General features: G+C 46.7%; 1 protein-coding gene across 1 annotated transcript in view; it reads right to left on the bottom strand.

The window, feature by feature from the left end:
* The window catches only part of DIS3L (DIS3 like exosome 3'-5' exoribonuclease), a 31768-nt gene extending 7567 nt beyond the window's left edge, over positions 1-24201 (bottom strand). Inside the window, exons 1-10 of the mRNA XM_040643081.1 lie at positions 24048-24201; positions 22570-22723; positions 13215-13343; positions 10923-11058; positions 8191-8367; positions 6941-7019; positions 5826-6005; positions 3584-3753; positions 2343-2504; positions 419-666 (exon numbers count right to left, since the gene is read on the bottom strand). Of these exons, the coding sequence (XP_040499015.1) occupies positions 419-666; positions 2343-2504; positions 3584-3753; positions 5826-6005; positions 6941-7019; positions 8191-8367; positions 10923-11058; positions 13215-13343; positions 22570-22723; positions 24048-24186 (1574 nt within the window). The 5' untranslated portion in view covers positions 24187-24201. The remainder of the gene's footprint in view (positions 1-418; positions 667-2342; positions 2505-3583; positions 3754-5825; positions 6006-6940; positions 7020-8190; positions 8368-10922; positions 11059-13214; positions 13344-22569; positions 22724-24047) is intronic.
* Positions 24202-25310: the final 1109 nt, after the last annotated feature.

Genomic DNA, 25310 nt, shown 5'->3' on the forward strand with positions numbered 1-25310 from the left:
TCAAGCTATTCCCACGTTCCCGCTTTTCTAAGGGGGACTGCCTTGGGCTGAATATTCTTCCTCGGACATAAAAAAAGAAAGAAAAAGTGACATGAATCTTATTGTCTAAGAAAAATTAGAGTGTAATGAGCCAGTATTTTTAGAAAATAGTGTCCATGCTGGAAAAATTTAACTCATCCCAATCTAGAAGGAAAGTAGGTGAAAGGGCCTGTTAAAAGAAGGAAAGGTGAATTGATCAAGGAACTATTTCTCCGAAGGGACAGCGGAAGTGGACCTCCATGTTTTTTTTCCCTAGAAGGGATTTGCAGAATTGCGCAAAACTGGGAAATCTTTGTTTTGAGAGTCTGAGACTAGGGAGTTATGGAATAGGTTAGAATCACAAATACTTATTCACATTGCTGGTGTCAAAGGGCATTACCTTGTCCTAGCTTCAATGTCGATGTAAGAATTTGGTGGCACGAAGTGTGTTACGTCTGCAATATGGACCCCAAGTTCCAAGTTGCCATTAGCTAAGGTTCTGACTGAGAGCGCGTCGTCCACATCTTCACAGCCTTTTGGGTCAATGCTGAACACAAGATGGGTTTCCCTCAAGTCTTTCCGTTCTCGTTCCTCTTCAGGACTCACCTTCCAGGGATTTCCTGGTGTGTTGACTGGCATCTCACACATCTGTAGGACGAGAGTCAGATATTCAGCAATTCTCACACCACAAGCTTCCTATGAAACTCTGCTCTGGAACATTCTCTCTGCGCCTCATAGAAATCCCACTCATTACCCTGTCCCCTTGTGCAATTAACCTGTGTTTGCTTCTTTTGATCAATAATTATTTATTAGGTGCCCAGTGTGTGTCAGGAACTGTGCTAGGCTCTGGAGAGGTCAAGAGCCAATAGGAAAGACGCAGTCTCCCGTCCCTGAGGACCTTACAGTCTGGCAGGAAATGTGCCAGTTTCCGGGAGCTTCTGTAGTTACGAAGGCCAGATCAAGGATGAACAGTGGCTTATAAAGAGCACAACCTCTTCCCCATTTTCAAATGATCCACTTGCTTAAGTGTAGTTCAGCTTTAAATTCAAGTCAAGCCCTGAAAAAAAAAAAATCAACATGTCCCAAGTACTAAAAGCCTATTCCTTAAAGATAATTTAAGCAGGACCAATCTAGGGCACTTTCTCTCCATTATTACCCGTTTAGGCCATCAATTTGCAGCTAAATAGGCTAACGGGAAGAGACAATTCTAGTCCTGTGAAGTCTAACCCAAGCTTTATTTTATTCTAACATTTTCACTAAGAGCTGTCAAAACAAGTCAACAAATAATTTCCAGAAACTAATGTTAAGCATAAAAATTTAATAATGTAAAATAGTCTAAAATATTTTACTATTATAGCTACTGTTCTGTCAAAGACTATAATGAAAATAAGAACACCCATACGCTCTTGATGGCAATGCAAGCTGGTCCAATTTTTCTGGAGAACAATCTGCTGATACAAATAAAAGCCACTTAAATTTTTTATGCCCTTTGACTTGGTAATCTTACTTTAAGGATTACATCCCAAGAAAAATGATGCAAAAGAAAAAAAAAAAAGCAACGTTTATAAAAATGTTTGAAGTAGCATTTCTTCTACTACTGGAAAATTAACCAGCCCAATGCGCAACACCTGAGGAAGACCGAAGCCAAGCAGAGCACATCGGTACGCAGTAATTTGCCATAACTAAGAAGAAGGTCTGTCAATCCGTGGAAATAATGTTGAGTGAAAGAAGCCGACAGAAACTAGCACGGGCACACTATGCATCTAGTTATGCAAGAATAATAAGCAAGATTTGTGAGGATTTTAAAAGATCATAAAGTGATGGCAATAGCTGATGTTTTATGTTTATTGAGTTTGTGTTTTCTGCAAAGGTTACAAAAACTGTTTCATGAGCATGATTTTTTGACCCGCGGGTCAGAGATGTATGGAACCCTAGAAGCTGCCCCCCGGGGCTCTGTGCAGGCCTCTGGGTGAGTGATGAGGACAGGGAGGGGAGCCCAGTAGGGTCTGCAACTACGCACACTTGTGGCTGGCGAGGGATGTACACTGACAGTAAGCCCCTGACATACCATTTTTAAGCACAGTTGGAAAATGTAAAAAGGTGAGAGCTCTAAGGCGCTGGGAAACTAACTACGCCCTGGAAGCCGACTTCAGGCTGCTCCACACAGAATAGGGAGGAGTGCGATTCTTCCATTATCTGTGGCTTTTGGGAGTGGTTACACAGCTCGGGGATTTTTCTCCTTAATGATGAAACAAACAAACAAATGCAAAAACAAACTGGGCAGAATGTCTTTCACGAGAGCAAAGGACTCTGGGAAACCGGACCTGAGCTTCGGAGAAAGGCACAACCGAAATGCTGTTTTCCACCAAGATGGTCGCGATTTCCCCTTCCAGATCCCCGATTCTTCCTAAAACACGCACAAAATGTCCATTTGGATACACGGAGGTCGACTCCCAGGAATCGATGCGTACAACCACCCTGAAGTCCTGCACAAAAAGAGAAAAAAAAACCCCACCAGCCCAGCACCAGGAGTTACGTGGGTCAATCAGAAGCACCAAACGAGAGACACGGCATCTAGCTCTGAAGAGTGGCCGATTCAACAGTGGGTTTTACTTTCTGTTCTGGTTCTTGCTGTTTTACTGAATTGCCAGATGCTTATGTAAGTGCTCGGCCCAGTGCTTGGGGAGGAAGCAATACCTCTCTGAATCAAATAAGTAGGCTGCAAATTTCAGTCTGTTGATGAAAGCCAGCTGTGACACTTCTAGCTAACATTTGCAACACCAACGAAAACCCCATTGTGCACAGTCCAAATTCCATTTCAAAACAAAAATCTCAATGTTGCCAGCGTGCGAGTTACTTTCTACTTTCTTTGACGTTACTTTCTAAGTTTTAAGGACATCTTTGAGTGGGGAAGGAGGGGTCAGTACGAACGGAACCCCACTGCCCCCAAATTCCAGCAAAGCACGGGTTTGGAAAGCGATGGTTGCAACTGGCCTCAGAGAGCCCGCAGAAGGCCTCCAAGGATGTAAAGGGGACACAAAGACCCGGTTATTGGCTTGGGATGTCCTGCTACGAGGTCTCATTTACAAATTGCAAAACATCAGGGAAAGGAAACTGGGCCATGCCCGTACTCTTCGCCACAGTAGAGGTTAATTTCTAACTTCCTTGTTTATGTCTTCTCTCCTTTATGGAGAATCGATTAGGTGAAATACCACTACATCATCCCTACAGGGCAGGGGGATCATATTTCTAGATCACTGGCTGGAAGAAAGCTCGTTAGTGTTGGCAAAGAGTATCTATTGAAAGTTTCTCTGTTGGACGCCGGATAATGTATGCACTCCGTGTTGTCCTACACAGCGCTTTCTAGGACGGTTTCTCTCTGGCCTTCGTTTATTAACCAAGGACTACGTAACAGATGGTTCTATATATTTAGAATTTGTAAAAAACAGGACCTCGAAATGCCAGATGCCATCAATAATGCATCCCTTCTTATGCAAAGGCATTAACGGCGTTTCCTGGTAGAGCGCGAAGGCCGGCAAAGACAGGAGGAGGGGTACAACGCTACCTGCAGTGCCTCCGCTTGCTGGGTGCTAATGCGGATTTTGGGAACTCTGTGATCCCAAGGTGTAACGAGGATTTTCTGGGCGTTTTTGCCCTGAGACTGGACCTCTTCTTTGGACGGAAATGTCACCACATAATCCCGCCAGTTCTTCTGAAGGATGCCCACCACTCTGCCTTTAGGAAAACAAAACAAGACAAAACAAAACAAAGGCCTTAAATGGTGAGATGTTAACTCTCCAGATGCTGACTCGTTCAGCAGCGAGGAAGCAAAAACAGGAAACACAACGTCCCATTTGTATCAAGCACATCCACGCAAGTCGAGAGATGCTTAAACATTCGCCTTCCTCATATTTTACTATTAAGATGGCTCATTTTTTGAAAGATAATTTTTTTTTTATAATGTCATCACTTTGCCCTTTCTGCTGTGGGGTCTCATGTGACAACACTTAGCATCCATTAGTCCCACTTTCCACTTTCTCTTCTGCCCTTCCCTTAGCAATCTCGGGTTGAGGGTGTCAGGAAAAGCCAGTGATGTTTTTGCTTTTTTTAACTCATTCACTGTCTTTCTTGCATTTTCCCACCAGTCAAGATAATTTGGGCCAACGCTGAAAACAGTGACGTATGCGAATCGTTAAGTCTGATATACAGCACTTTCCAGCATCACTGACTGAGGTCAAGAAAAAAGAAACTTTAATAGTTAAAAGTGCTATCTTGTAACTATTGATTGACTGAGCCCCTACCAGGTATGAGGCCCTGTTCTAGGTGCAGGGAATGTCGCAGTATCAGAATAGACAAAGTCCTTGATTTTCTGGAGTGGACGTTCTAGTCTGGGTGTCCATATGGGTGGGAAACAGACAACACAAAGTAAATACACGAAGGAGTGATGTTTGCCAAGGAAGATACAAAATAGGGTACGGTGACCAAGAGTGACACCCAGTCAGCAATGGCAGTTATTTTAAATGAAGTGACCATCTGAGCAGAGACCTGAAGTGTGGGAGGTTGGTGTGAGGAGGGTTGGAGAAAGCTCTTGTTCAGTGGTGCAGAGGACAAGTTGGGCAAAGTGGCAGGAGCACAGTGATGATGAGGACAGTGACAGAAGGCAACCCAAGCTGGCGGGACCCTGTAGGCCATGGTGAAGACTCTGGATTTTATTCTGAGAGAAAGAGGAAGCAGCCACTGGAGAGCTTTGAGCAGAGATACAACAGGACCCAAAGACCTTTAAAAGGACCCCTGTGGCTGGTTCCTGTGTGGAGAAAAGACCATTTGGGAGCAAGGATGGGAGCAGGGAGACCAGTGAGGAGGCGGCTGGGGAACCACGTCAAGGGGTTCTAGAAGACCCCGTCAGGAGAGAAGCGCAGAGCGCGGGAGCCGCCGCCTCAGGCCACACGGGAAGGCAGAGCTGCCAGGCCTTGCTGATGAGTGAGAGAAAAAGTGGAGGGTAATCCCAGGCGCTTGGGTTGACCAAGCATAGAACGAACCTGCCATTTATTGAGAGGGGGAACACTCAGGGAGGTCTGGGGGCAGAAATCAGGAATTTGTGCTTAGGCATGGTAAGTGGGAGGTGCTCTTCGGGCATTCAGGGGAAGATGCCAAACGGACAACTGAGGAGACAACACTGGAGGCGGAGCAGGGGGTCTGGGCTGGAGAAACAGAGCGAGAGGATGAAGGACATTCAGCAAGGAGCCCAGGCACAGCCCCGAGGTCCTCAGATGGAGAAGCTCTAGCAAAGGGACAGAGAAGGAGCGCCCAGCACGGGAGGCGAAGCACCCAGAAGCCAAAGATGAGGCAGCGATCTGTGGGCCAAATGCTGCCGAGGGTTACGGGTGCCCAGGGCTGTTGGCCATGAGGTCACAAGTGGCCTTGACAAAAGGTCAAGGGTTTCTGGGTGGTGGGGGCGCCTGAATGTAGCGGCTTCGGGAGACCATGGGTAGAGAGGAAGCAGAACGCGGGGTTAGGGGTTACACTGAGTCTTGCCACAGACTGAAGCAGAGAAAAGGGTAGGAGCTGGAGGATATGTGGGACTTGAGAGGATTTGGGGTTTTGTTCTGTTCTAGGATGGGAGATATGACGCCATATTTGGATGCTGAGGAGAATACCATCAATCTGCAGAGAGGGGGAAACTGGTGATGGGGGCAAAGAAACAATACCGAACCTTAGTAACTATAGTATTTCTGGATCGGTACAGAGAGGACAAATAAACATCCCACGGGAAAACCAGAAGCTGGGAGGCCTGCCAGAGGGCTCACCTGTGGGCATGGGCTCACTCGGGGGGTCTCCTAAGGCCTTGTCATCACTGTCGTTCTCACACAGGGCGGCCGTTCTTCCTTTCCACTCATTTTTAGAGAGCAGCTCCACGACTACCACGTCTCCATGAATCGAGCGGTTTCGAGCCTTCATCCCGTGGATGAGGATGTCACTGACTAAACCTGTGTTTGGGCGAGCACACGGAAACCCCATAAAGCCGCGGGGGAAGACCCCGTGATGCATCTGACGTCTGATGAGCGGCCCTGCAGGGAAGAGCTTCCTCCTTCAACAGGGAGGTCAACCTGTGTTCCACAGGCCAGGAATGAAGAAACACGGCCACCGCGTCCTATCACGGCATTTATAAGGGCCTACTCTGCCCATCTTTATGGTAGGTGACCGTTCCCTGCACCAGCCTCCGTAAGCCCACGCTGGAATTGTGTCACTCTACTTCAGGGGCCACGCAGCCAGGGAGTGGTCAGCAGGCCCACGAACCACGGATCCCGCCCGACTCCCAAGCAGCGGCCAGAGGGAGCAGTGCTCCTTCTCCTTCCATCCTGCCACGTTCCCTTGACTTTCAGGCTGCTCTGCACCCTGCCACTGAAGACCCAAGAGCTATGCTCTATTACGATACAGCTGATTTACACATCTTTGTTCTTGTCACTTTTAAAATTATGCCAGTAAGGCCACACAGGGCAACGGCTTGACATCGCGGCCCAACCGTCCCTGCAGCACAGTCAGCCCCAGCGCTCGCCAGGTGTGCTCGGGCGAGCTACTCTGCTTCCCTGTGTTACACTTTCCTCACGTGCCACCTTGTGTATCCTCACAAAGAAAAGGGGCAAAACGATGCTGCTGTGTTCAGCGCTTAGGACAGTGCCTGATGTAGACTGGGTTCTCAATAAAAGTTAGCTATTCTCCTCTTTAAAAATCGATTGCAATAAAATCAGAAACTACAGATAAAATGCGAGGGGGAAAATCACCAATCTGGGGCCCCGCAAAGCCAAAGTGGGGGGTAATCCGACCGGCAGATTCGACGTGACAGTTTCGGCTTTGCTTTCTTCGCTGTGTAATGTCAGAATTAAGATGTAGTAGGGAAGTTTAGGTAAGGCTTATACTGAACCTGAATCTTTACAGCTGGCTCCTTGCAGTCGAACGAAAGCTTCTATCTGGGCCCTGTGTTTGTTGACATTCAGGATTCCCTAAAATCAGAATAAAAACCAACTGAAAAATTTCTTTTCTGCCCACTTTGCCTCCAAAGGCACAGTTTGTGAAAAGTATATGAAAATATCCCCCAAATATTCTTTCAAGGTCTGGGATCCCTTCCTTTAGGAGAAATATTCATCACCCAGGTTTCTTTTCTTCAGAGAACATACCATCAATTTGAATTATTCTTGGCTACACCAGGTGTTTAAAGTCCGGGGTCTATCTTACCTAAGTGATGAGTGCTCTTTGAAAACTCTTCTTCCTCAAAATAGCCTCCCGGGAATGCTGTAAACTTTACTACCAAGTTGGAAGCATTGGCCGCTCTAGGCATACTCATTTACAATACCCACAATTTAGGGGGTGGCTCAGTTGGTTAAGCGTCCGACTCTTGATTTCCTGTTGGGTGTGGAGCCTGCTTACCATTCTCTCTTACCCCCTCCCTCTGCCTGCCCCTGCCCCACCCTCATTCTCTCTTAATAATAATAATAATAATAATAATAATAATAATAATAATTAAAATACCCACGCTTTAGGGAGGGACTTCAGCGTGGTCTTCTCAAACTTTGGCCTGCATAAAAACTGTCTGAGCTGCTTGTCGAAAATGTCAAATTCATGATGGAACGGTTCCGTATCTTGATAGTGGGGGTAGATACACAAATCTACAGATGTGATAAAACTTCGTGCGCACACAGACACACGTCAAACTGCTGAAATCGGAATAATAATTTTACCTGATTCCTTCTCAAGACAGTTTGACAGCTTCTGGGTTCTGGGTCCTGGAGGACCACAAAAGACCCCGTGAAAGGGGCAGGAAAATTGCAAAGGAGTGAAGAAGCCAAATTCCCCCAATTTCACAATTTTGTCAAATCTCCATGCCTTGATTCAAAAGTATCTTTGCTTTCCCAGAGACGTGGAGGCATTTATGAGGCTACTTATGTGCTACTCAGTACGTAACCCGACCAAGAAGATGACAGAGGAGCACCACACCAGACAGCAAGGTGTCCACAGAAGAACGACTCTCAAATCCTCTTAAACACGGACAGCCCTGGCTTACTCATGCCCATTTTATTTACGGTCTTTGAAATTAAAGGCCTGTGACAGGCCAGTAAAGCAGAGAAGAAAACATGGCGGCTGGTGCCAGCGCCGAAGCCCCATGACCACCCTCACCTGGATGTAGCGGCCAGATTTAATGCCGGCTTCTAACACTTCCAGGGGGAGATGTTCTGCGTACTCCTTCCCGTGGCTCTCCTGACTCTCATTCTCTCTCTCCCGTCGAGACTGAAGGATAGAGTCACACAGCTCGTGGGCGGCCTTTAAGTCAGGCCAAAAATTGTCCAGGTAATTCTGCGTTTAAGAAAGGCACAGGAGGAGCATGGTCAGAAGATAACGGAGCTTCTTTCTGGTAGCGTCACAAGAAGCCCTGCTCGGGAGCTGGGGGCACGTGGTTTGGAGGAGGTGTTCAGTGAGCATTACCTCCCCGAGCCTCACATGACTGGCTAGTTTTCTACCACCTCACTCGTCCCTGAAGCCTTGCCAAATTACCCTAGGGAGGCCCTTGCTACCGTGGAATGCTTACTTTGCACTTTCGAATCCCCTCCTCTCTCTCTCTCTCTCTCTCTCTCTCTCCCTGCATGCATACACGCACGCAGGCCCCGTCCTGCCCGTCTTCACATGCATCTCAATGCAGACAATGGCCTGCAGGGAATGCAGAGGAAAGCTCTTCTGTGTGCATTCTCGTCTTGTTTTTGGTTTTGGTTTTTTTCATCTTGAAACATTTGAAATTTCTAAGAAACTTAAGTGAACAGGTAAAAATGGCAAGGAGGGAAGTGCCTGTGAAAATGTCTCCTCTCCCCCCGCCCCACGGCTGTGGCAAATAAGCAGAGAGGGGCCAAGTAAAGGTTTTCTATTCTCCTGAGGCCTCCCCCTCCTACGCCCCCAGTCTTGGTGACCGTCCACAGCTATGGTAACGCTCCTCACATAGACGTGGCTATTAGCGTGACAACCTGGTACAAACATAACTTTGAAACAAGTGGTCAGGGTCCCCTCCGTGCAGACTTACTGAGTGTTACTGCAGCTCTTGGTGTGACTCTGTCAGAGACACCCGAGACCGAACACCCAGCACCACCCGCGAGGACGGAGTGCTGAGGCCGGCTGTGCTATGGCCCGAGTACAGCCCCTCAAACGGTTGGCTCTCACTAAATAACATCAGTTTTACAGGTGTTTTTAACTCAACTTTAAGTCTAAGGCAGAGTCTAGCACATTCTCTCCTCAAATTAAAAAGAAAACACATTATCCTTCTTGTCAGCTCCAGCATGCCTCCCACTGACTTCAGGGACCTGTTCGAATCACTTCCTTTCTTTCCCACATCCTTCGAGAAGTTCCGTCTGTGCTAACTCAGTACCCCGATTCCATGGTCGCTTACCACCACCAAGCTTTTGCCACTACGAACCGCCTCTTCGCGAGGATTTACTGTCTCCACTCTTCCCAGCTAACTTCAAGCTCCCCACAGGAAATTCCGGCCTTCCTTCTCATCTGAACTCCACAAGTATCTCTTGTTTTCCTGCCCACACTCGCCTCTACGAAGCCCTCGGTCACACAGTTTGCTTAGCAGGCGCTATACACAATAAAACTGTACTCTAGGACCGGACTACAAAGAAAAGTAATTTTAACACAAAGTAGAAAAATGTAATTTTAGTCAACTGTCCTCTGCAGGAATAAGACATGATGTATTGAAACAGAAAAAACAAGTGACACTGCCATTAATATCCAGCGCCCCCAGAATTCTCTGGCATGCCAGAACACTTCTTTAGAGCAGGGCCAAGAAAATTCTATTGGCAAATCTTTAGCAGTACATGCACCTGGGAACTCTTACAGAATCTACAATTCAAAATCCAACTTGACTTTCTGTAAACTGACAGGGGTAATGGAGGGCCTCATTCGAGGTTCTGAATCAAACATCAATACCGACCACGGGAACTTGATTGGCCAACTGGGCAGACACATGAGACCAGTAATCTCTTGGGAGATTAACAGCCATCCCACTTTCCCAAAGGGTCCCCCCAAACCAGGGGAACTGTGTTGCTAACACAGCCCAAGAAATGGTCACCAATAACCCTGCTCTTGTCTGTGATCTGGACACCAAGCTGATGTGACAGCCTTCCTACAGCACTTCTCACCCCCTCCTCTATCCCTACGAACCCCCATGCACGTTCACACGTGGGCAAGAGCGAGGAACAGCAGAAAAACAAGGCTGGCCTTCAGAACTATGTTGCGTGTATACTCAGAAAAATAATTTGAGAGGCAGCAAGGCCGGGTGGGTGACAGCTTTGGAGTCAGAGTGCCAGGGTTCTAATCCTGGTCCCGCCACTTGCTAGCTGTGTGACTTTGTGCGAGTTGCTTAGCCTTTCTGTGCTTTAGTTTCCTCATCAATAAAATATGGACAATCACATCTACCTGATGGGGCTGTTGCAAGAATTAAATGAAACAATATCCTTGAACAGTGCCTGGCATAGATGAATGTTGGCTACTACTATTAGGTGGAACCACGTAAAAGTGCCATTTTGTAGGTCAAAAACAAGAGAATATTGGCAATTTTACAGGATCCAACCTATTATCATCATCACTCCTAATATTGTTATTGTTAGAACTACACACGAGTTCACGGTCAACAGGGGCTTACTGGGCTGATGTCTCTCCAGTCACAGGGAGTTTGCCCAAATTTGCTAAAGTCAAGATTGCTTAGTTGGAGAGAAACAAAGGCTTGGGACTCACTGGTTGAAGTCTCCCTCCACTCTTTATTTTCCCTTTTCTCTACCACCACCGGGACCGAGAGTATTATGGGCACCACTGAGCAAATGAACACATACAGACACACTTACGGACACACCAGATGGAAGTACCTTGAAAGAGATCACAAACACTCCTTCTGTTTCACTTCCATACTGCTGAATTGCCTCCTCGTCTTCCGTCACCATAACGATCGGCATCCTATCCTGGCAATGGTGATAGTACCACACAGCTGCATTGTATACGCTCCTGGAAAAGCAAAGGGCACGTGAGCCCTCCCCAGACAAGCTGCTGTTCAAAGCTTCAGTCCTGGCTTTTAACCTGCTCCCCTTCAGTCTATGCAGACAACCATTCGTTCATTCAGTAACTAATTCCCGACCACCTATTATAAATATGGCCTGGGTTCGGTACTCCGGGGGGATACAAAGATAAATCGGGAGAGCACCTGACATCTCTTCTTCCTGAAGACCTCCAACCGCCACAGCAACCTCTTTCATTTCTTGATATGGCCTAGAAACCATGAGGCTCTGCCATCTTTTCAGACCTGTTAGTTGGCATGCTGCGACAGCACCGCACAGGTGACGCGCTAAGCTATGCGAGGTTTAAAAGATGAAGAAACAAGTCTGGCTAGGAGCAAAACTAGGCTGCAAATAGCTGGAGATCATGATCTAATAAGGTCCGCTATGAAATCACATGAAATGTCCGAAAATCACCCTGAAAAGAACCGGAATTGGAAAATACAGCCTAAGTCTGAAGACATGTGTTCAAGACTGGGTTGTGTTTTCAATGATGTGTATAAACTCGGACAGCTGGTTTCTGTAGGCATCTGTTTCCCTTTCTGCAAAGTAAGATGCTAGGTAAGGTTCCTTTAGTTTTAGGTCCAAAAAAATTTCAGCCAGGGGCGCCTGGGTGGCTCAGTCGGTTAAGCGTCTGCCTTCGGCTCAGCGCATGATCCCGGGGTCCTGGGATCGAGTCCCACGTCAGGCTCCTTGCTCAGCAGGGAGCCTGCTTCTCCCTCTGCCTGCCACTCCCCCCACTTGTGCTCTCTCTGACAAATAAATAAAATCTTAAAAAAAAAATTCAGCCAACATGTACTGTATGAGCCTGTGTAGTTAGAAGTATGACCATTCTGGGGTGCCTGGGTGGCGCAGTCGTTAAGCGTCTGCCTTCGGCTCAGGGCGTGATCCCGGCATTCTGGGATCGAGCCCCGCATCGGGCTCCTCCGCTGGGAGCCTGCTTCTTCCTCTCCTGCTCTCCCTGCTTGTGTTCTCTCTCTTGCTGGCTGTCTCTCTTTGTGTCAAATAAATAAGTAAAATCTTTAAAAAAAAAAAAAGAAGTATGATCATTCTAAGTACTCACATGTGACCTAATCTAGAGAAAGATTTGCTTTCTCTTTCTGGTACCGAGCCCTGTGGGAACTTAGGACTATAATTAAGGACTCAGTATGCATCGGTGCTTGTTTTACTTTAGAGAATTTAAATATTTAATGGCTATACAGAACGAATTACAAGGAAAAAGACGATTTAAATGTTTTGTATGGATAAGACATTTGAGAGCATAAGATCTGCTTGGCTCTCCGCAGAAGAGCAGAGCGGAGGCTATGGGAGCCCAGCCCCTGTGCCCCAGGCCCACCTCTGACATTAGCTGCAGAGGGCGGCACTCCCATCCCACCCCGGGCCCACTGAGTGGAGTCCTGCAGAATGACCCTCAGCTCAAGGCGGATGTCTCTTTGCCAGCCTCGCCTCTGCCCTTCCAGACGACTTCTGAGGCACACACTGTGCAGTTTCTCTGAGGTTCCCGGTAGGACTGAGCCTCAGTTTCCCGCAGCAGTAACACATCCTTGCCTGCTTTCCCTCCTTCTATCTCACGCTCAGCACTTCCTCACTCCTGTTTCAGGGAAATGCCCCCGACAGCAACAACCCACACTCAACTCCTTGCTTCAGGCTCTGCTTTTAGGCGGATCGAAACGGTGGCGCCGTACTTCCTAAAACAGCGTTACCAGAATTAACCTACCAGTTTCAGTTTAATAAGACTAGTTGGGATATTACAGCAGCCTGTACCAGAAAAACTGGGATGATCCTAGCTTAAAAGTGGACCTCTTCCCCCCTCATACACACACACACACACACACACACACACACACACACACACACGGGCATTGAAGTTACAATGCCAGCTGTTAAGATCTGGGGCAAACTCACTCAGAATCTGTGGCTCCCTTATGACAATTTCTAAAACATGTATGTATTCAGATGATATATCTAAAATAGTGACACATCAAGCATTTCGGTATTAATCATGGTTCCAGAAGAACCGCTGGTTTATTCCAGCATCCTACTTCCATCAACTCCCGGATAACCAGTGATAAACCCAGTAAAGACAGCCATGCCCACTCAGAGCCATACCTGGTCTGCCACTTTTCCATGGATTCTCCTCTTTCCCGAGGGAGATAGCAGTGCTGCTGGAATTCGTTAGCAAAGAGAACGCAGTCATGACGTGTATCCTTCAGGAGATTCCGCAATTTGTTATACTGTCTGGGACACAGAGGAGAAAAATAAATCGGACATAGCAGGCACTCATCTACTGCTAGCTCTTGCTAAGGATCAAGGAAGATGAGGCACTTTAGGACCAAAGATTGATTATTTAAAACCCAAGGAACACTAACCTATATTGGCCTTAGTGCGCGGAGTACTCCTGGGCTGTTGTTTCTCCATTTGGTCCGCTACAATGCGCTCGGGCAGCACCTCATTAATTAGCCTGTGGATCAAGCACCCCCACCCTTTCCCCTTCTAGACTTCTGGCCATTTATTTCGGAATTAGATGACCCTGCCCCACACAGCGCCCTCTTCGAAGGCTCCCGCAGGACTGAGGCAAGCAGAGCTTAGCACTTTCTTCATGTACCGCACTTAGTTCTATAAATGGCATTAGGCACGAGTACATTTAGGACACGTAAAGGAAATAAGTTTGGGGGTTTAGCTCTGAGTTTTATTTATGCAGCCCCCTCGTTTACACGGATGAGGGCTAGCTTCCTCTGTCAGACAGCTAACGAAGTTTTAAGGTTTCGCCCATCAGGAGATCCTTCCAATAATGCTAGCCGAATCTCACATCAAATATGCAGCCGCATATGGGCCAGTTTCTAAGACAATGATTTTCTTTTCTTTTTTTTTTAATGTGCCTTTCAATAGTCTAGGTAATATGAAATATGGAAAATGTTCACAGTTATCTTGAAGGAAGCCAATTGTTTATTTAAAAATGGATTGATATTAAACCAGATGTTAAATTAACATATAAATTATCCAAGGTAGATGATTGGCATTTAACATGTGTTTTAATATAATAAAACTTGTGCCCTTCCATTCCCACCTCCAGCCTGCTGCCGTGGATTTAAAAAAAAAAAAAAATGAGTCTTCATTAAAGCAAAGGCAGAACTGTCAAACTTCTCTTCTTTAAATAAATGCTAATCACCAATATCTGCGTCATCTTAACACTTAATCAGAAAACAAGAAACACTGATTTTATTTTCTTAGTAATTCTAATTCTGAGCTATTTTAAAAAGAATCATCAAGTAATAACACTTCCACAATTTCATAATAAACAGAAGGATTTAGTTTCATATCTGTGAATGGCAGCTTTCCTTAACAGCAACCCACTTGTACAAACAAAAGCTGCCCCGCCCCCCCCACTCAGAAATGCTTAGAACATATAATTGGTAATTTTCCCACCTTCACAAGGATAGATTTAAAGTTGGTTTTAAAACCTCTTAGGGGGGCGCCTGGGTGGCTCAGTCAGTTAAGCGTCTGCCTTTGGTTCAGGTCATAATCCCAGAGTCCTGGGATCAAGTCCCGCATCAGGCTCCTTGCTCAGCGGGGAGCCTGATTCTCCCCTCTCCCCCTGCTCATGCTCTCTCTCTCTCTCTCTCTCTCAAATAAATAAAGAAAACCTTTAAAAAAAAGAAAACCTCTTAGAATATGCATATAGTAGAGTTTACACCACCCTGCTTACAGTGACCGTCCCTGCACAGGGTACGCTGAAGACTTCCACTTTCTGCTTTACACATTTCTATAATGCATGAATTTTTAAAAATGAGCACTTATTTCTTAAGCAATAAAGGATTTTAGAAGAGACTTCATAATCAATTCCAATTATTTCAGAGAAAATACTGAAAAAATACTGCCTATTTTTCCTGATCTTATCCTCCATAGTTTTTGCTCCCTTTATCCACCATCACATTTTCTAGACCCCTAGAAAAGCACCCGAACTTAGTACACTAATTTGTTTGCTAGTTTGCTTCCGTATTAAGCATCCTTCATTTAGCAAATATTTGCTACATTCCTTCTATGTGCCCGGTCCTTCGCTCCACTGAATGCCCTCAGGGGACACCATCTAGACATCTCCTTCCTGTCCTCCAACCATAGCACCCTGCTCATGGTGAACACGACAGAATCACCCATTCCTCAAAAAAATTAAAACAAGAACTACCATGTGACCCAGCAACCGCGCTTGTGGGCATATACCCCAAAGAACTGAAGACAGGGTCTCAGAGATGTTCTTCTACCAATGTTCATGGCAGCCTCTTCACAATAGCCAACAAAAGCAACCTAAGTGTCCAGCGACAGATGAATGGATAAACAAAATGTGGGGTATACATACAAGGGAGTACTACTCAGTCTTAAAAAAGGAAGTTCTGACACATGCTACAACATGGATAGAACTTGGGGCACCTGGGAGGCTCCGTCGGTGAAGTGTCTGCCTTCGGCTCTGGTTATGATCCCAGGGTCCTGGGATCGAGTCCCACATGGGGCTCCCTGCTCAGCGGGGAGTCTGCTTCTCCCTCTGCCCCTTCCCCCACTCATGCTTGAGCTCTCACACTCTCTCTGAACTATCTTTAACAAAAAGTAAACCAAGCCTAAAGAGATTTTTTTTAAAATTATTTATTTATTTATGTGACAGAGAGAGAGCCAGCGAGAGAGGGAACACAAGCAGGGGGAGTGGGAGAGGAAGAAGCAGGCTCCCAGTGGAGGAGCCCGATGTGGGACTCGATCCTGGAACGCCGGGATCACGCCCTGAGCCGAAGGCAGACGCCTAACAACTGCGCTACCCAGGCGTCCCCCATCTAAAGAGATTTTATGTTGCCTTTTTGGTAACCTGCTCTCATCCCTGTGACGAAGCCACAGAAATTCCTTCTTCCAATGTCCACATTCCGAGTGTGAGTTGGGGAACACTGCACTGCTGGTTCTTGGCTATGCAGACAATCCTGATAGAGGCTTCTCACTCCTCAACTGCAACGGCCTGCCCCCGCTTTCCTGCATGACCTTCCACCCAACGAAAAGGACAAACACTGTATGATTCCACTTAGATGAGGTATTCAGTCAAATTCAGAGACAGAGAGTAGAATGGTTGTTGCCAGGGGCTTGGGGGAGGGGGAAGCAGGTGAAGAGTTTTACGGGTTCAGAGGTTCAGTTGAGGGAGATGGAGAAAAGTTCTGGAGAAGGTGGTGGTGTTGGCCGCACGAAATGAGAATATACTCAATGCCACTGAGCTAGACACTTAAACATGGTTAAAATGGTAAATCTTATGCTGTATACCCTCACCATAATTTTAAAAAAACAGCTAGATTAAGTGGCGAGACAAAACAAAACAAAAAACCGAGAACCACCATCCATTTCACTGGGAGAAGCGCCATGAAGGGGAAAAGTGCAGAGTGTGACAAGAACATGGGAGGGCTGGGGGAGGCCCCTGGGAAGAGGTGACACCTGAGACAGGGATGAATGACAGTCATTGAGACAAAGCGCCCAAAGGAGCGGAGAGGGGACAGAAAGTTCAGGAGAGCGGACAGTGTGGTTCACGTGCCCGATAAATGTTTCCCAAACGCATAAGTGAACTCGTAACTCTTTGTGACAACCGTGACCCAAATACAAGACAGCAGTGTGTCAGGACCCACCTGACATTATCAGAACCTGTGACTGTTCTGCCAGGCTCTGCACGCATCTCTGGATTTGTGATGACACCCGCACTCTGGACCCTGGGATTCTCCAGCCCCGTCCTCCCCCAGGTACTGATGTTCCACAAGCCAGACCCAGGGCGTTTACCACCAAATCAGAGGGATGACACAGCAAAATATGCAACTTATCAAAAAAGAATGTTCTCGATTTAAAGTTTCACTCCCATATATTTTCTGTAGACTTGTCATGCATGCTTCCATTTGTCAGCTACCTATCAGCCAGATAAGACGAATGAACAAATGGCACAAGAATATTAATGGGGAAAGCAGGAAGGAGTGAATCACTCGGAGTGTGACAGTCGGGTTTTCTTGTAGGCATGTGGGCTTATGGTTGTAATTTAATAGGGCACACATACAATATAGTCATATTTTTTGCTAGTCAGGGCTGGTGGTGCATACGATGGGGTTAGATATATGAGTATCCTGCCCGGAGCTGGCAAAGAGCATCACGGTGCCTTCAGCAAGTTTGGCCTGGATGACAGGTGAATAGCAGTTTCAGAAAGTCAAGTACAATAAAATGATCTGAAGTTTTAAAAACTTCCAGTCTTACAGAAGAGCCCTCGTTTCCCTGGACTGGCTTAAGCATTCCCCAGATCTCTCTTATTTAAACAGTTCAAAGAATTTCTTAGGGGTATGGCTACGCTTACCTTCCTTAGATTGATTTTTGCACTGTTTTCACTCGATGGTGAGCTTACCTACAGAGGCAGCAACAACCCCTCTCCCTGCTGACTGTATTCTCTGGGGATCAGAAGCAGGCAGCCCACAACCGCATCTACAACGTCAGTGGACGTACAATATTGTGTTTCCTTCAACCCGTTTTTGCAGAACCCCGCGAGGGTGTCTTTGGTAGACTTACTTTCAGAGGTCCTTGACTTTTCCGTAAGAATTTTAAAAGTTTGTGTTTTCCTTTATATTAGGTGTATTCTTCCTTCCTTCCTTCCTTCCTTCCTTCCTCCCTCCCTCCCTTCCTTCCTTCCTTTTGAAGTAAGCTCTAGAGGCTTGAACTCACCACCTGGAGATCAGAGTCACATGCTCTACTGATGAACCCAGTCAGATGCCCCTATGTGGAACTCTTAAAAACATTTTTAATGGAGTATATTTTGGACCATCGGAAAGCCCTCTAACTGCACTGCCATTTGGAAGCCTCAAAGACAACCTCAAACTCATGACCTCTATCTCCACCCCTCTGGACCTCCTCCAGCGTGCGCTTTCTATCTAGTTACATAAACCAGAAACCTTGGTGTTAGCCTTAACACCACCTTCTCCCTCCCCTTACATATCTAACTCCATTACTAAGTTTCATAGGTTTTATTTTTTAAAAGAACAGCTTAACTGAGATAGAACTCATATACCATAAAATTACCCTTTTAAAACATACAATTCGATGGCGTTTTGTACAGAGTTATGCAACCATTACCACTAAGTCCAGACATTTTACCACCCCAAAAAGAAACTTAGATGCATTAAGCAATCATTTTGCATTCCCCTGGCAATCACTAGTCTATTTTCTGTCTCTTGGATTTACCTATTCCAGGCATTTCATTTTCTTTTTTTTTTATAAGATTTTGTTATTTCTTTATTTAAGAGAAAGAGTGAGAGAGAGAGAGAGAGCACAAGCAGGGGGAGTGGCAGGCAGAGGCAGAAGCAGGCTCCCCCCTGAGCAAGGAGTCTGACATGGGACTCAATCCCAGGACCCCCGGGATCATGACCTGAGCTGAAGGCAGATGCTTAACCCCTCCAGGCATATGGAATCACACAAAAATGACTTTTTTGTGTGGCTGGCGTCTTTCACTCAGCATAATATTTTCATGTTCTAGCATATGTCAGTGCTTCAACCCTTCTATGGCTGAATAGTATTCCATTATATGGATAAAGCATATTTTGTGTAACCATTATCAGGTGATGGACATTTGGGTCGTTTCCATTTTTGGAGCTATCAGGAATACAGTTGTTATGAACATTCCTGTACAAATTCTGCATGGGCATGTTTTCAATTCCCTGGGTTAAAGACTGAGAAAGTTCTACAGACTTTTTTTTTTTTTTTTTTAAGATTTTATTTATTTATTTGACAGAGAGACAGAGAGCCAGCAAGAGAGGGAACACAAGCAGGGGGAGTGGGAGAGGAAGAAGCAGGCTCATAGCGGAGGAGCCTGATGTGGGACTCGATCCCAGAACGCCGGGATCACGCCCTGAGCCGAAGGCAGAGGCTTAACTGCTGTGCCACCCAGGCGCCCCAGTTCTATAGACTTTTACCTTTAAGATGCTGTTGGAAATACCTATTTCTTTCCATCTCTAAGCTACCAACACCTCTCACGTAGCCTCTTCTCCGCCGCCTAGTCATCTTTTCAAAATAGGAATCTGATTATATATATTATCCCGCCCAGCTTACGACCCTTCACTAACATCCCTGAGACCCCTCATCCACGCCAGGGCCTTCTTTTAGTTCCTTGAACGGAGCAAATCTCCCTCTCCACGACCCTGCACAGCAGCCCCCTGACCTGAAATGCTTTTCTCCTTTCTCTGTGGTTTACTCCTACCCACCTTGGAGAGCCCAGTGAAGGCATCTCCCTTGGGAAAGCCTTTTTGGCCTCCCTGACGCACACGGACTCTCCTGGAAGCAAGCCCCTATCCCTCAGGGCCCGTGGCACCGTGGCAGTTCTCCATGTGTTTGTGTGGTTATCTGAGTACCACCGTCTCTCCCCGTGACACCGCGTCTGCCTCTGTTCCCCACGGCAGCCTCGGTGCAAGCGCAGGTTCCCCCGCGCAGTCTCTGCGCACATGTTTGTTAAATAAACAGATGAACACCTGTGCGCAGGAAGAAAGGCCATGGCCAAGACAGCCTCACACAGTCCTCAAACGATCCCTCACGAACACCCGTGTGCGGATCGGCATATCGGCAGAGCATGCCATGACCCCAAACAATCAAAACTGTGACTTCTTTCATAACGTTTTCTGTAATATACTTAGGAGAACAGGCACTTCTGCATTGATTGTATCGAAATCGAAATATAAAAATCATATTAAATACAGAACTAGAGTGGAGGCTGTGTCTTTCTACTGGGACACCCAACTCTGGTGACTTCATTTCAGTAGGACGTCATCTGTCACGTTACATTAATGTTCATTTGCAGTCTTCTTATTTTGTAAGCTTTGTGTATTTAATGTGAGGGTCCGATCTGGGTTTCGGGTTGCAGTAAGTACAGGCATGAGACTTTACATCTAGATTTAGGTTAAACATGTTTAAGTAACATTAAAGCAAATTAAGACGGGTTGTCCGGGGAAAAAAAGTCCATAAAAAGTCTTGGAAACAAGGACTGAGTAACGCTTATCTATTGGGTGGTGAGTTGGTTTCTCTGACTTCTTGGATCCTCGCCAACTGTTATATTCTCTGACTCCCATCTTAGGTTATATACTGAGAAACAGAGGTGTGAGCTGTTGAGACTCTAAAGCTACAAAGAAGGAATTCACGAGGGGCAAAAGCAGAACGCAAGGCAAGGCACCCTTACACCAGCCACGAGACCAGCCAGGTATTTTAACCCACAAGGCTTTTTTAAGCAAAAATGTTCCTCAAAGCATATAGAATAGAATGAATTATTTACTAGCATCTCAAAAATCTCCAAGGAAGAACGGAAAAATACAAGAAAACGTTTTCCAACATTAAATGAAGCAAAACACCAGAGTGCCTCTGCTAGGCCACTTATGGCTAAATACAAAAAGTCCATTGTCTTACACTTAACACTTACTGAAGTCCAAACAAATAAAGCAAATGCCCCTGGATCTTCTACATTCAGGGGCTGTGATCAATGATAACGTTAGCTTTCGATATAGGACACTTGTTAGGACTTCGGTAATTTTGGTCATTTAGCTGATTCTGAATACAACTGCTGTTGCTTACCAGATGCACAAAGCACCAACTCCCAAACGTGCTGATTCCTGTACCTGCCTCTTCTTTCTCTGAATCAATTATGTTCAGTACCTCTGCTCTAAGACCAATCTCTCTCTTTTTTTTTTTTAAAGATTTTATTTGTTTATTTGTCAGAGACAGAGAGAGGGAGAGAAAGAAAACAAGCAGGGGGACTGGCAGGCAGAGGGAGAAGCAGGCTCCCCAATGAGCAGGGAGCCCAATGCAGGGCTTCATCCCAGGACCCCGAGATCACGACCTGAGCCGAAGGCAGATGCTTAACTGAATGAGCCACTCAGATGCCCCTTCATTATGGTTTTCTTAATAATGTTTTCTTTTTTTCTAGCTTACTTTATGGCAAGAATACAGTATACAATGTATAATATACATAATATATGAAGTATATGTTAATCGACTATGTTATCAATAAGGATTCTGGTCAACAGTAGACTATTAATTAAGTTTTGGGAGAACTGAAAGTTACACATGGATTTTTGCCTGTGCAGGGGTCTGAGCCCCTAATCCCCCACACTGTTCAAGGCTCAACTGTACTTCTTTTTCTACTCCATAAGGCCTGGAACTATGAGCTCAAAATGTGCTTACCAGATGGGCAAACCAGGATGATATCATATCGGCCTATTTCACAACTGCTCATCCTTTGTTCTCACATTTACCATATTTAGAGACACCGTAAAGTGGTGGAAAACCAATAGTTTTTCATCAAGTTAACTACTTTTGAAATGTTCAGGAGAAAAGGCATTTAAATTCCAATTCTTTGCTTTTGAATGTCCCAGGATTGGTTTTTAAAACAACCCTTAATATTAAAAATATTTCAGAAAACAGAAGTTGAAAAAGCCCGGCACAGTGCTTGCAATCCGAATGACAGCAACAAATTGATTTTAGTAGCAGAAATTGAAATATGACCCCTGGAGCAGCGTTCAAACCTGGATGTGTATAAACATCTATATCTTTGTGTCTGAGCAAAATCAACTTCAAACTCATTGAAAAATATTCTATCTGGAAAATCTGCAATCTAGTTAATGCCCTTTTTCTTGAACTGAGCATATAATAAGGACAACTCATCATTTTCATATACAAATAAACATACTTCATCTTTTACCACCAAAGTCTGAAGAAACCACGACATTTAAAAAAGAATAAACACATAGTTTCTGCTTTTTAAATAACTAGGGGTGTTAAGAGGTTGGATGTATAATTCTAATATGCTGTTTTTATTCAGTCTTCATGTTCAAATCATAAATCCTTTCCCAGTGTTAAATGAAGCAAAACCGGTTTTTAGATATTTGTTCAAAAGGTGAACAACTGTTCTTCGTTTAGGTATAAGGCAAGCATTTTAGACTGATTTCAATCAGGAATCCTTTGGCAAATACAATGAGTATGGCTGGTAGTTATTCTAGTAATGTAAAAATAAAACAAGTTATTTCTGCTTTCATGAAATAAATCACTACAAGTACAATTTGCACCCATAATAAACAGTTTAAAATTTAAAAATAAAATACTTCCCACTCCCAAAAAAGTGTAGGCTTTTAAAACAATATATCTAAAAAAAATAATAATAATAATAAGCAAACCCAAAGCCAAGAATCTTAAATACCCACATACTGGGGACACTGCAGTTTACTGATCTGCAGTCAGATCTCTTGGCCAGGTGTTGAAGCAGAAATATAAAATAATGTCCCTGCATTCCTCACCAGTGAAGAGAATAGCAAATTAGTTCAAAAAGTCCTTTCTGACAACATAATGAATTCCTCCCCATCCCTTCCAACAAGGGACCTTTTCTAAAGGGGAAAAGACAAATGTGCCATACAGAAATAAATAAATAATGCACACCACTTACCTGCGGCCTCTTTGATGCTGCAGAGTCTGACAAGCCGTCTGCATGAAAAGAATGCCCTTCAACTCTGGGAACTCAAGGATCTCCAGGTAATCTTGAACAACTTTCCAGTCTGGGACCACGTAATGAGTCACATCACCAGACAAGAGTTTCCCATCTAAAACACAATTGAAAACGTAAGCCATTAGACAACAATGCGAACCTGGCTGGTTACTACGTCAATGTCAAGGGGCTCCACGCTGCAGAAGAACTTCCAGTCTTAACTACACCCTGAAGTTTTGAAAGCACACAACAAATCTACTTCCGTAGAGGCCCCAAGTTCAGGTAAATTCAGCATCTTCATTTGTTTTCATATACCAATTGTGCGAAGTCAAAGCTCAATGCGGTTTATGGTGTTGCTAGCGGTGCAGATGATGGCTGATTTTTTAAAAACGAGCAAATCTTCGGCACAACCTAAATATTTATTTCTGTTAACTCACTGGCCTACACTCACATTCAGGTGGGGTCCCCGGAAATATACATGTTACCCCCTTGTTTATGCCTAGCAATTTCAAGCGGGTTCTGAGTCAAGCTCGTGTTCACGCTCAGAAGTCTCCAGGGTCCGGAAAGGCGGAATCGACTGGAAAAGATGCTGAGCGCAAGCGAGGGCAGTGGTTAGGCCTTCCACCCAGCCCGCATCTCAGGGAGCTGCTTGGCCAAGCTGTGACCGAAATGCTCTCTTCAACCATAAACTGAGGATTCCAGATATCAAGGACCCCCGGGCTCCTCTCCCACCAGAGGGAAGACACCCAGTCATCTTCCTCATTAAATCGGCCACCCTTGCAGCTGAGAAACCAAGTGGGGGAAGGTCCAGCGCACAGCAGCTCCAAATCCAACTTCCCCGTGACCTTCCTGTGCAACGAGGGCCCAGACAATTCACAAATTTTAGGGCACACGGCTCTCTACCGGCCAAAAGTCTGAGGCATCTGGGCTGGCAGTGAAAACACGTGTGGGAAGTTAGAAGTGTCAAACGAGCAGCAGCAGGAGCTCCCCGCGGCGCGGGATGGCTCCCCACTTCTCGCAGTGGGGCCCGCAGCTCAGCACCCCCCATTTCACCACCACACGATCCCGCGGGCGCCAGGGTGCAGGAGAAGCAGGTTCCTGCGCCCGCGGGCCCCTCGCAAAACCCTGCTCTCCGGGCTCCGGGCCCTTCCATTTGAGAGGGGGGCCGTCGGGAGGGCGGGTGTGGACAGCCCCGGGAAGCCGCGCGCCACGGCCGTCGGGGCGCCTCTGGGGCCGTCGGCCTCTCGCTCCGCGCCGGCAGCCCCGCAGCCGGCCCGAGCTCCTGCCCGGGCGGGCGGAGGCCCCGCGGCCTCGGCCTCGGCGCGACCCCGCGCTCCGCCTCCAGCAGCGGCCTGGCGCCTCCCGGCGGACGCCCGGCCCGGCCCCGCCGCCCTCGCTCCCGCCGCACCCGGCTCTCCGCGCTGCGGCCCGGCCCTGACCGTTGCGGCAGGCGGCGGGCTGCGGGCAGAGCGGGCTGTTGCACGGCACGCTGGGCCGCAGGTAGTGCTCCCGCACGATCCGCAGCGTCCGGCCCTGGAAGGTCCTCAGGAGCAGCACCTTCTCCCGCTTCTGCAGCATGCCGGCGGCGCTCGGCGGCTCCCGGCTCCGGGCCCCGGCCAGGCCCGCCCCAGCGAGCGGCCGGGAGGTGGCGGGCGCCGCGCGGCGCGGGCGGAAGCGAGGCCGCGGCTCCGGGCCCGCCCCCTCGGCCCGGCGGCCTGGTCTCCGCGCGCTCCTGGGCGCCCCCGGCAGCCGCCAGAGCGCCCCGAGGGGCACCGGCACCGCCCCAACGGCGGCTGAGAGCCGGAGGCGACCGCGGGAGGGATGCTCCAGCCCCGCCTGGTCTCTCCCCTGCCCACCATGGCCTGGGGGCAGGGGGAGGTGGAAACCGCCCAAGCGTCGTGGGGAGATCAGGATGTGTGCGGTCTGTGGAAGCAGAAGTCTGGTAAAGAAAGAGGAGGCCAACTCTGCAGGATTATTAGATTTTGTTCCTCCCCCGGGTCCTTATGGGCATGGGGGCCGCCGAGTGGGTAATTTTTAGTGTTTTCTGTTCCTCGCTCTGGCTTTCCTAAAAGAGCTAAAAGATTCAGCGAATAAGCCTGAAACCCTGCCAGGCCAGCATTTCTTTCTCCTTTAAAAAGTCGTGTTTATTTTTAATTTCATGTATTTTTAATCCATATAAAAATTCAAACAATGCAGATAAAATGAAAACCAATCCATTTCCTTGAGGTAAACACTATCTGTTCAATCTCAACTCTATGGCATTGGCGGCCTCTGGCAAAGGAACTTTCCTTTAAACTTGGAGACTCAGGCACGGTCTCTTCTGATCACACACGCTTCGTTGGAGAGAAGCCGCCGCTCTTCCAAGCATTCAGCAAGCATTCGTCTTGTGAGCTGTACCAGAAGCATTACATACAAGTGTCACATTTAATTTCCACAAGTCAATGGAGTCAAGCATTATTATCCCCATTTTACAGGCGATGAAACAGGATTAGGGAGGTTAAGTGGCCAAGGTTACCCAGTTATTAAGTGGTAGAATCAATATTCAAGCCAGAATCTGGCTGAATTCAAAGCAGGCTCTTACCTAATTACTGTGTTATTCACAGATGAATAAAATATTGCTCTGGCATCTAAGGACTTTATAGTCCACTCGTTGAGCTCTCGTTGAGGCAGCTCAACCAGCTGGCTGGGAACATCAGAGCTTT

This window comes from Ursus maritimus, unplaced genomic scaffold, assembly GCF_017311325.1.
Source record: "Ursus maritimus isolate PB19 unplaced genomic scaffold, ASM1731132v1 scaffold_27, whole genome shotgun sequence".
Lineage (NCBI taxonomy): Eukaryota > Metazoa > Chordata > Mammalia > Carnivora > Ursidae > Ursus > Ursus maritimus.